Source organism: Antrostomus carolinensis, unplaced genomic scaffold (genome assembly GCF_000700745.2).
Source record: "Antrostomus carolinensis isolate BGI_N321 unplaced genomic scaffold, ASM70074v2 scaffold10559, whole genome shotgun sequence".
Classification (NCBI taxonomy): domain Eukaryota; kingdom Metazoa; phylum Chordata; class Aves; order Caprimulgiformes; family Caprimulgidae; genus Antrostomus; species Antrostomus carolinensis.
The window spans coordinates 1-11,945 of record NW_010336436.1 but is presented as its reverse complement, the minus strand read 5'-3'; the positions used below and the strand labels follow the sequence as shown (position 1 = coordinate 11,945).

General features: G+C 51.1%; 2 protein-coding genes across 2 annotated transcripts; one reads left to right on the top strand and one right to left on the bottom strand.

Annotated features, from left to right (window-relative positions):
* The first annotated feature begins 1,185 nt into the window (after positions 1–1,185).
* On the top strand, positions 1,186–3,396 carry TICAM1 (TIR domain containing adaptor molecule 1). Its single transcript, XM_010174852.2, has one exon. It carries the CDS (start codon positions 1,246–1,248, stop codon positions 3,394–3,396), a length of 2,151 nt encoding a protein of 716 aa, XP_010173154.1. The 5' UTR covers positions 1,186–1,245.
* Positions 3,397–9,746: 6,350 nt separating this feature from the next.
* Positions 9,747–11,932, bottom strand: LOC104520223 (protein fem-1 homolog A; the record flags this gene model as incomplete). The annotated part of the gene is made up of 2 exons (XM_010174851.1): positions 9,747–11,320; positions 11,492–11,932. Coding segments are annotated over 2 exons (1,566 nt in total), but the record flags the coding sequence as incomplete, so codon positions are not given.
* Positions 11,933–11,945: the final 13 nt, after the last annotated feature.

Below are 11,945 nucleotides of genomic sequence, written 5' to 3'. Positions count from 1 at the left end.
CACCCCCTCCCCTTTCACTTCATCAGAGGTTTCCATGGAACGAGCCGGCAGCTTCCTCAGCTCCCCCTGAGCTCCTTCATTAGGCAATTAGAGGATTTTTATGAGAGAAGAAAAAACCCAACCAAAACCCAAACCAAAGCCACCAAACCCCAAAACAACTTGAAATGAGAAACTTTCCCCAGCTGAGAGCTATTTTGGGGCGTTCCCTGGGACTCCCTTTAAATAGCCAAAGCTTTCCCAGCAGGTTCAGGCAGCTCCAGGCACCGGCTCCTCCTCTCCGGACAAAGTTCTGCTGCTTAATTAACCCCAGTCCGAGGCTTTGGGTGAGTGCAAGGGCTGGGCTCAGGGATCAGATGTGGAGACAACGTCCACAATGACATGACACATGATGTGTGTTGGGTTATCAACCCTCCTGGCAGAGCACAAGCGATCTGAAAGGGCTGCGCTTTATTCCTTGGCTGCCATCGCTGGAACCAGCTGCCTGGAGGGAGACAGACACTTGGATTTACCTACAGACACGATTAGTTCAGCAATTATTTTTCAAACCCTTGTAATGAATGTGAAATGAAGGCAAAGAACTTGCTCTTTGCTTGATAAGAGGGTTGGGATAATGCGTGGAGCGCTGGCAGACCCGCAAGCAATGAATAGATGTAAGATTATTGAGAGCTGTGAGGGAGAGCCTGGGAGCTCCACCAGCCTTGCCAGGAACCCCCCAACTCCCCACATGGCTGTTTCTGAACGTTGTCCCATCTTCTTCTGGCAGGTTCCTCAGGACAGAGATCATAGAATCATAGAATCATAGACTGGTTTGGGTTGGAAGGGACCTTAAAGCTCATCCAGTCCCAACCCCCCTGCCAGCAGCAGGGACACCTTCCACTAGACCAGGTTGCTCAAAGCCTCATCCAACCTGGCCTTGAACACTTCCAGGGAGGGGGCATCCACAGCTTCCTTGGGCAACCTGTTCCAGTGTCTGACCACCCTCACAGTGAAGAACTTCTTCCTAATATCTCATCTAAACCTCCCCTCTTTCAGTTTAAACCCATTTCCCCTTGTTTTGTCATTAGATACCCAGGTTCTGAGATGAGCCCCTGAGCAGCAAAGAGCTCTTATCGCTTGTGAGGGACGTGAAGCGCAACCGGAGCATCCCAGAGCACGGCAGAGAACCAAACCTTGGCTCCAAGTGCCATAACATGCTTTTTCCATCCATGCTGCCTCAGTCCATCCTCTGGGCCACCAGCTGATGAGATGGCACAGAGCGCCCAGCTCCAGCCAAGCTTTGAGGACGTTTTTAATATTCTCTCCCAGATCCCACACGATAAACTCCTTAACCTCAAATATAAACTGAAACACTTGATATTTGGGCCCAGCAGCAAATTACTACAAGCCATGGTCCTGCTTACTCTGGGGCAAGAAGTGGACGCAAGAATTTGTTTGGATGCCTTAGGAGATAACCAGGCAGCCCAGTATGTCCACCAGATCAAACTGGGTGCTGCAGGAGAGCAGGCAGATGGGGAGGATTTGCAGCCTCCCCAGTTGGATGCAGGTGCCATGGAGCTTCTGGCACAGATCTACTCGGTGCTGGCAGAGGAAAAACTGTGCAGCCATGAAGCTGTGGACAAAGCCTGCAAGGAACCTCAGGGGGACACGCTCAGCAGTGCTCCACCCGAGGACCGGGACAAACATGGCTCTGCTATCAGCACGGGTGACAAATTTCAGACGCTGAGATCTGATGTGGACGTAGGATTTCACCAGATGTCCAACCCAAACTACATGGTGAGAAGTTCTCCAGTGCAGATCAGAGGCAACTCGGACCCCTCAGGCCCACAGACCTTGCGGTCCTTGGGGAGTCCCTCCCTCCCCAGTCGCTTCGAGATCAGCGCGTCGCCAACGGTTGTGTTTCACACCCAACCTCCTCCCTGTGAGCGTGTCCTCCAGCCCAGCCAGCTGTGTGAAGGGAGCTCCAGTGGTGCTGGACAGCCTGATGGGGACAGACAGAGCCACGGCCTGCAGGAAACAAGCTGGCCCAGCAGACCCAAATCTCATCCCGGGCAGGACACAAGTGTCCAAGTCTCCCAACCACTGGAGGTTCCACAGGTCAGTTCACATCATCCAACTCTCTCTGCTCCTGAAATGCAGCTGCCCACGTTGGGAGCTGTGACCCAACCTGTGGAAAGCAGTGATGTTTCCAACACAATGGCAGCAGAAACTCACACACCAGAAGAAAGCACAGACAAAAAGCCAAATGAAAAGCAGTTCTCCACAGGTCTTCCTGCTTCAAGAGCTACAGAGGAGACTGGTCCTGCCCATACCTCCAGGAAGGACTCCCATGTTCCAGCAGGCATTTCTTCTAACTCTGCACCTGCTTCCATGTCAGCCCGTTCCCTTCCTCCTCCTACCTATTCCTTTTCCTCAACCCTTCCCCCTGCTCCTCACAAACCTCCTTCCAACTTGTCATATCCTCCTCCCATCCACTCATCCCCCTCCCCAGCCTGGCCTCCTCCGCTCCAAACTGTGGAACCGGTGCCCACATCAGAGCCAGATGGTGAAGAGACAAAGTTCTTCACTTTTGTTGTCCTGCACGCTAGTGAAGATGAGATTGTTGCCCATCGGGTCAAGGACCTGCTGGAGAAGATGGGAGTTCCCAATGGTGCCACACTCTCTGAGGACTTCTTCATTGCTGGACGCAGCCACATGACTTGCTTCCAGGATGCTATGGAAAACTCTGCTTTCATCATCCTTCTGCTGACCAAGAACTTCCCGTGCGACCTGTGTATGTTTCAGACAAACATTGCTCTGATGGAATCCATCCTGAAACCATCCAAGCGCAACTCAGTCATCCCTTTTGTACCCAAGGAGAACCCCCTGGAGCGGAGTCAGATTCCCAGCATGCTTGGTGGGCTGATGCCCTTGGATGAGAACTCTCCTGGGTTCTCCAGGACAGTACAGAACACCTTTAACAGCACCAGGATCAATGAGAGGAAAGCCATGTGGGACAGGATGCAGAAGAAGAAACTACAGCTCTACTGGGATCAGTATCAAACACAGCAGAAGTTGGCTGCTCTGAACCTCAGCTCCCTTCCCCAGGTGCCTCCATCAACAACACGGCCACAGTCGCTGGAGCAATCACCCCAACAGTGGTGTCCCCCAGCTTCGACTGTCCCTCCTGCCACATACCCACCTCCCCTCACTGGTCACCCCACGCCTGCTCACGTGGTTCCCCCTCCTTTCCAACCACTTCATCTCCCATCAGGCCAGTACAACCTGATGCCAGGTCCAGGAGGCATCCCATCCCTCATCATTCAACACGCCCGGATGGTTCAGATCGGGAACCACAACGTGATGCAGGTGGAAACTGTCACACCAGGTCCACGGGACGGTGAGGAAGAAACCAGGTAGAAGCATTAATCAGAGACACAACAGGTCAGCCAAGGCTGGAGACATTCAAACTGAAGTTTCAAACCTTAGATCGTAGTGATTCTGCTGGGAGTGGGACTGTTCTTATTTCACTGGGGGTAAAAGGTGCCACTTTCCTGGAGCACCACAGAAAATTACCTACAAGAGGTTGCAATCTCCTGAGACTGTTTTTCTTGTGCTTATTTTCAAGTAACTAAGAAAAAAAAAAACCCATTTTCTTGATTTTCTGAGACTACTGGCAGGTTTTATAAATCAATTTTAATGAATTTATTTGTCTTTCTCTGATTCTTTCCTGTAAAATTGGCAAAGGAGCAGTCAGGGATGTGGGGAAACCTGTTATCTGGGGTGGAGGGGGCTGGAAGATGACACACCAAGGTTCTGTCTCATAATCTGCTGCTGACCAAATCATTTGAGGGCAAATCTTTAGGGGATGCTTTGGGGAGTCGCTGTGACCTCTGTCAAGGTGCTGAGCACCACGAGGTCCCAGTTTTCTCCCAGCAGTTCTCTTTGGGATTGCAGAGAACCCTCTCACGCCGCTGCCTGCTTGGTGTGTGTGCCTGCAGCGCTCCCCTCGTTGCACCGCACCAGTAGCACCAGTTCCAGACCCAGGAAGGTTCAGGAAACCAACTTCACAACCTTCTGAGAGGCTGGAGGCCTCTGGGCTGAGGCATCAAGAGATCATTTTTCCCAGTTCCCCTCTGAAACTACAGAGAGAGAAGTTTTGGGTTTGTGAAAGACACAATTCCCAGGCGCTGCTGGAGGCTTGAAGTGTTTTTGTGTTTAAGAAAATTCTGTTCAAGAACTGAGATCAAACACCAGATGGAGGCAAAGCAGCTACGAAAGAATCTTTACAGTAAAGCTGTGTTTGGAGAAAACAAAAAAATTACTTACTGAGGGTGGAATGAGAGGGGAAATGCAGAGAAAGTCTGAGGAGGCAGAAGCTGAGTGCTCACTCACTCCTCCATCCTCACCTGCTTGTGTCAGGTCAGAGGTGGGACCAGAGGAGAGGCTGCTGCACAGAGAGATGTTCCCTACAGAGATTGCTCCACCTGGTTAGGTTACTGCCTTTGAGGAGAAAGTTTCATGGAAAATCATAGAATGGTTTGGGTTGGAAGGGACCTCAAAGCTCATCCAGTCCCAACCCCCCTGCCAGCAGCAGGGACACCTTCCACTAGACCAGGTTGCTCAAAGCCTCATCCAGCCTGACCGAGAACACTTCCAGGGAGGAGCAGACAGAACTTCTCTGGGCAACCTGGGACACTGTCTCACCACCCTCACAGTGAAGAGCTTCTTCCTAATATCTCATCTAAACCTCCCCTCTTTCAGCTTAAACCAGAGAATTACAAAAGGGGTGGAGAAAGGCCAGGAATGGGGGCTGTGTTCTGCAGGACCTGGGTGAGGGGTGTGCCAGCCACATCTCTGCTGAGATTTTAACACCAGAAGCAAAGCTCCAGACCTCAACTGCTTCTGCAGCAGCCGTTTGCCTGCTCTGTCAGTAGAGGTCAGCCCAAAGCCACCAGACAACCAGAAATCTAGAAAGGAGACTGCTCCCTCTGCAGAGCAGAGCCCGGCCAAGAGCACTGAGCTCCAGAGACAACTCACCCCACGCCAGGACCTCTGCAAGCAGCGCTCGCCCTGCTCCTCACCCCGGGAAGGAGCCTGAGAGCTGCCAAGTCCTTGTCAAGATGGACCTCAAGGGACAGTGTGATGGATACGGGGTGTGACGCTGTGTCGGGTGTTTCTGCAGATGTGTGTGAGCTCCTGTCGCTCTGAAGAGAGGCCCCAGCAGGTTCCAAATCCAGAGGAGCCAGCACGGTCTGGCAGCCAAAGCGCAGGACTCTCACAAGCCATCCTGGACCTGGGCCCAGCCAAGCTGGGCACTCACCCGGCTTCATTTTGGACTACAGTCTTTGTCCAAGAACCACCCAAGTTTTACAACCAGCACCTGCCTAAGAAAGACATTAATAAGCCCTGGAGAAGAGACTGTTGAGCTGACATTCATCCCCTCTCAGGGAACACTCTGGTCACTGCCCAGTTCTCACTCTTCCTCTCTGGCTCAAGCTCCCTCAAGATCTTTCTGCACAACACACGTCCTCCCAAACCAGAACCAGCCCACTCAGCAAAGCTCAGTGCTGAGGTGTGAGTCCCCAGCACAGGGAACAGAACAGGAGTCTCTCCTTCATCCCAGCTCCTCAGAGGACAGCAGGGAACAGCATAAAGGACAGTCCCCTCCACCTGCCCTGTGTTGAAAGCTGCAACTGCTGCCTTTTTTATTTTTGAGCAGCTTCTGCTCCTCAGGAGGGGCCCTGGATGTCTGCAGGATGATGCTGGAGAGCCTGGGCATTGACTGACCTTCAGAGCAAGCTCTGGAGCTCCTGGGCACCACCAGATGTAGGAGCTGAGAGATGATGTGTCCCAACTCTTCAACTACAACAGCGCAGTGGCTGTCACAGTTTGGGATTTAAATCCTTGGGAGAGCACGGGTTCTTGTCCATGGATCTGTCCATAGAGGGTCTCTCTGCCACCCACCTCAAGGAGGTTTAGATCCTCCTGGATTTCCTCGGCTGAGAACTAGCACAAGACACCAGGCTTGGACAAATCCTGAGCAGAACAAGAACCACATAAAAGCTTTGCTATTTAAAAGCTGCCATCAGTTGTTGGCTTCCAGCTTTGAAACAGTTTGGCTTTCAGCTTTGAAACAGTTTGGCTTTTAGCTTCACAGGATCCAGTGACAATGAATTAACTCATTTACTCTTTATAGAGCCTGCTGGAATCCTCCAAGGCCTGGATTCCTTCTATTTCCCTATTTTCTCTCCTCTCCTCTACGTCACCTTTGTTCAAATAGGTGTTGTGTTACCACAATTCCTGCCTGTTGTTGTGCAGCCACCAGGACAACCCCTCCCCTCAGGAGAAAACATCTATACATCACTCCTTCCCCAGCTCTTCTGCTTTCTATAAATAAATGGCATGTAAAAGTGGGCAACTGGGAGCTGCTCTAGCTTGTAAACAACCTTGACACAGTGACATCAAGCTCACTTGGAGTGGAGCAAGGGAGAGGGGAAGACATGGCAGTAGATTGTAAAACATGAGAAGGTTGGGGTTTTAGGGGTTTTTTTAAGGTTTACAGTGTGTGGAGGGACAAGAGGCTCAAAGGTTTTTGAGAGCAACTTCCACCACAGCAGGAACCTGCTTTAACCACAGCAGCAGGTTCTTCTTCCTACATTTGCTGGACCTTCTTTGCTGCTCAGCCATGGAAAGGGAGCTTGGCCACCAGGACCTTGTTTGCACCAGGAGAAAACACGTGTTGCCTGTGACCCCCTCCTGTGCCTGTGACCCCCTCCTTCTTCCCTAGTTTCTCTGGGAAATGCTCACAGCATATCCCTGTCTTTATGCTCTAGGGCACTTTCTTTGTAAACCCTGATTTTAGGGGATTAGGAAGCTCCAAAGATGTCCCTAAAAGGGCACCTGGCTCTAGGGAAATCCCAGTGAATGTCTCACCACTTTTGCATTTCTAAAGAAACCTGTATGGCAGCCTTAATCACCAGGATTAGAGAGAGAAAAGCTTGTCCTAGGTTTTAAGAAAGGAATAGATACAGATATTTGGTTGGTGGCTCCTGGAGAGCCTGGTGCTACAGGAGGGTCTGTAGCCACCCCAGTGAAAAAAACAACTCCAGTCTCTGTCCAAGATAATTACTCAGATAACCAAAGTTTCACTGCTCCTTGTTTTGCCCCACACCCTGGAGCTGTGGCCCAGACCACACCTACACTAAATAAGAACTGTTCGTTGTCATTACCCCTAAATTCATGCAGTGACTGCTCCCACTCAGTTAATTACTATCAACATTTAATTGTTGGGTCCTTACTGTGTAACTGCAGATTATTTATGTGTTAAAAAAGAAAAAGAATTAAAGGCCTTTTTCTATGACACCAAATATTCTCCTCCTTGAGGCTGTTGGACATGACTGGATCCCCAGCTATCTAACACAAGATCATGGCTCCAGAGTTGCTTCCCCATCCCAGCTGTGGATGAAGTCCCTTCCCATCCCTCTCCTCCCAGCAGCTCGGTGTAGGAGGTGGGACTGCAGAGCACCACAGCCAGGATCAGCCTTGCCTCAGTCCTGAGGCTCTCTGGTTCCTTGTACCTGAGGTGGCAGCTGCTCTCCTGCGTCCCTGAAGATCACCCCCAGCACAGCAGTTGTATTTCAGTGGGAGAAGCAGGTCCCACAGAAGTGCAGACACTGCTCCAGTGTCACATCGAGCATGAAGGCAGCAACACCAATCAAACCATCAGGAATTATTTTTGAGGATGGAGCAATGAATGAAGAGACAAACATTCAAATATTTTATCCATCTGCTCCCATCCTCCCTGGGGAAGACTTGAGCATTTTTAGAAATCCAAATTCTTGTGTAGAACTTAACTCCAGTATCTTTAATTCCTCTGTCTGGTTTTGACCTCCCACTGACAGCTCTGGGATTGACAGAAACTGATGCCAGCCACACAGTCCCAACTGCACGTAAGGCAGGTCATACCTGAGCTGAGAGAGCAGCATCCTTTCCGTGTTTCATTTACATCAAGAGATAAGGCAAAGTACATCAAGAGAGGTGTCACTTCAGTGTCAGTGTTATCCTTTTTCAGGGGAAATGTTTGCAATTGCAGTGCAGATCAGCTTTGCCCAGGAATAAATTCAGATAAATGAATCAACCACATCTGTTGACTGCAAACACCCAGAATTTCCATACCCACAAATGTACCATCCCTAGGAAACGAGCTGAAAATAAGAGGCTTACCAGCAAGAAGTCCAAGGCACTTGCATTCTAGCAGCCATTTTTTTTTGTTTGTTTTATTATTTAAAGTTAAGAGCGCTCATCAGCTCACAAATGAACAAATTCCATTCCTGCAGTTTAGTTCAGGTTTCAGCCAAAAAAGAGGAAAAAAAGAAAAAAAAAGGAAAAAAAAAAAAAAAAAGAATGTAGCTCAACTAACTCTGCACTTTACATGTCAATAAAAGTTAAACCTCCTTGCTTTATAAATAACTGTTATAGTTAACACTGCAAAAATGTAATAGCAGATCTACAGTATGTTTAAGGGGCAGAGAGCATTGGATTATTGAGGCCTATGGATACGCTGGCTTATAAATACAAGTAGAGAAGCGTCAGTAGCAGATAGTGCGTGGTTGTTTATCAGGGTTCTGCTCTCCCAAGTCTTGACCTTTCCCAAAGCTCAGAGGCAGCTGCTTCACCCCCAACTGTGCTTTCCACTCTGCCCAGGGCCAAGAAATGAGCCAGAGGCTGCCAAAGCCCAGTCACTCCCCCTGCAAGAAGATAAAACTGCTGGGAACAGCATCATGTTTACCAACACTGGCTGTTTACCACCAAGGAGGGTTCTGCTAATGGAGGCAAATACCTACCCTGAGACTACAGATTTCAGGAGAAAAAACCAAGTTGTGTGCAGATCTTCATTAAAGAGTTTGCCCAAAGAGGAGCCAAATGAGATTTCAAATTCAATCACTGAAGTAGCACCATCCTCAGGAAAAGTTGCAGAAAGAATCAAAAGCCAAAACCAGTGCTAACCACCCACTCCAGGCTGGTTTTCAGATGAGATAATAAACAGAGCCCACTGGGTTGATACCGATAAACCTCAGAACAAGGCGGCACCTTCAACGTTCGTGTGTTTCCTCCTTCAGACCACCCTCATGCAAACGTGCCACCAACACTCACTTGCTGTAAGAACCCTCCGAGCACCACCCACGCTACGAGTACCTCCCAGCCTAGAGGGTTTGCGAGAACACATCCTCACAAGATAGATAGTTCAAAGTGCACTGGGAACCTGGTCATCTCCACCCTGCACAGCTCAATCCCTGCTGACCACCAGAGCTAAAGGACCTCCATGCAGGGAAGGGAGTGAAGGTGGGCAGGATGGGCAAGCTAAGGGCCTGAACTCCACGTTTTGTTCTTAAAGTAGCAGTTTTTCCTCCCCATTCATAAAAAACCACCAAAACCCCAACATCTATTGATAGAACTATATAACCAGAACTGACCTTACTATATCTTACAGGATTGAAGAAGTCTTGCAGCATAGATAGGGCCTGGCTCTAAAAGAGAAAAAACAACCCAGCTTTACGCACAATCATTGAAATCTCAGGCCTTTAACACCACTTGCTACTTGGCCAACCAAGGGAGGAAAAAAAACCATCCTCAGCATAACCAGCCCTACTGCCACACAAGGCAACTACCTCAGCAGAGCACAAGCCACCCGGCTGTTAGACTCGTACTGTACCAAATCTGAGAAGGGAGTGGGAAAAGAATTAATGGGAAGGTATTTTATTCCTCACTTGCATTCCTATCTGGTCGGTATTTGGGATGGGAAGGGCTAGAGCACGTGTGATGTGTAGCTGCTCCAAAGCTAAACGCTGAGTTAATCCAGCTCTAATGGGAGAGGCAGCAGGTCCCAGGGATCTCCATTCTCCTTCTTTCTCAGGACAAGCCGGCTGGCATGGGAAAGGACAGGGGCTGTGGCCTTCTCTGGATACAGTGCACTGGAGATAGCTGGTACCTGAAGATGACAACAATGAGGGACAGCCACGAGCTCTCGAGCCTCCGCCTCCCCTAACCCCTGCGCACACCAGCTTGAGGGTGACAGATGAGGACAAAGCTCGCAGCCCATCTCAGCACAGCGATGGCCTTCGGCATCTCGGCAAGGATGGCCTGGGACCTCAGGCTGCACTACCTCTGCGGGGTGAAGGAGGTGACAGGAAAGGCTGGGGACTTCAGGCCTCCCACCCTAGTGCAGTTCAATGAAAGCTTCCAGCTCCTCAGGGATGAAACCCTTGTAGGGAATCTTGTGCTTGTCCAGGGCGCGAGCAGCAAGGCACTGGAGGGTGATGTAATTGAAGGGCTGCATCATGCTCTTGGTGAGCAGCTTCTCATCCAGCAGCTCATAAGCAGTCTGCTTGAAGGCATTGGTGGCGTCCATATGGGCTCCAGCCTCCATCAGGGCACTCATGATCAGCGGGCAGTTGTTGCGGGCGGCGATGTGCAGCGGGGTGTTGTTGTCATAGTCACGGCTATCTGGGTCAGCCCCACACTCCAGAAGCAAGTTCACAACGTGGAGCGATGGGAATTTGCCCACGGGATAACGTCCCACTGTGGTGGTATCTTTGTCGACAGCCATATGCAAAGGAGTGAAGCCGTTCTTGGCCCGGGGGCTGCATTTTAGCAGGCGGTAGATAGTCTGGCGCTTCTGGTGCTCCTGCTCCGGGGTGCACTCCACCTTCTCCAGCAAGAAGACCAAGTGGAGGATAATGGCCAGCGTCTTGGTGAACTGCGCCGAGTCAACCACAGGGTCCTTGCCATGCACGAGTGCCCTCTCCACCTCCCGGACCCCTTTGCTCAGCACTCCCATGAGGTCAGAGAAGCCCAAGTGCGTAGCTAAAGTACCTTTGGAGCGATCCTGAAGCACGTAAGAGAAAAGCTCAGCAAAGGAAAGGAAACTGCTGGCAGTCATCGGGCTGAGAGGCTCCAGGTTGCCTTGCTGCATGTCTAGAGCGTATTTCCACAGGTTAATGCAACGTTCGAAGTTGCCGGAGTCGGCATAGACCGCCCCTCGGTAACGGATGTAGTAGGAAGTGTCAGGGTGGGAAGGACCCAAGATGCGCTCTCGGATCAGCAGCGCCTGCATGCGCATCTCATCTGGATCCGTAATCAAGGCTTCCAGTTCCTCCAGCGAACTCACTTCCCGGGAATAGTCGTAGGCCAACACCAGCTGCCGGGGCTCAGGTTTAGGCAGGTATTGCCCACCCTCACACCGAAGCTCCATCGCCCTTCGCCAGTACTTGTGGGCTCCCAAAAGGTCACGTTTCTTATCCACGAACGTAGCGCCCAGCAACTCCAGTGCTTCCACAGCAGCCTCTCGAGTGCAGAACACGTTAGGGACCTGCTGCTCATCCTGACTGGAAGCTGAGGCACAGCATCTCTCACACCCCTCTTCATCGCAGCCCTGAGGAGTTTCCTTGCCAGCGCTGCTGCACCTCTGATGGCTCCCACCTGATGCACAGGTCCCATTTTGGTTCCCTGCAACCTCCTCCTCCTCCTCCTGCTGCAGCCCTCCTTGGATGAGATACTCCACGATGTTGGTGTGACCGGTGACACGGGCAGCTAGCAGAGGAGTCATGCCATAGCCATCCTTCTCCATGCGAGCTTTGGAGCGGAGCAAGAGCTGCAGGATCTCCAGGCTGCCGGACTCGGCGCAGTCATGCAGGGCCGTATTCCCCTTCACGCTCCGGCGGTTGACGTCGGCTCCTTTCTCTAACAAGTAACGTGCGATTTCTCGGTGCCCTTTGTAGCAAGAAATCATCAAACAAGTGTGTCCGTGACGGTTGGCTACTTCCAGGTCAGCCCCGCGCTCCCCGACGAGGTAGCGCACGATCTCCAGGTGCCCATCGAAGCAAGCAGCCCGCAGCGGCGTGGAGTTGGTCAGGGTGGTCTGGTTCACCGACGCGCCGTGATCCAAGAGGCTTCTCACCACCCCCAGG

Coding starts and splice junctions, on each gene's coding strand:
- TICAM1 (XM_010174852.2), top strand. CDS start 1,246: ATGGCACAGAGCGCCCAGCTCCAGCCAAGCTTTGAGGACGTTTTTAAT.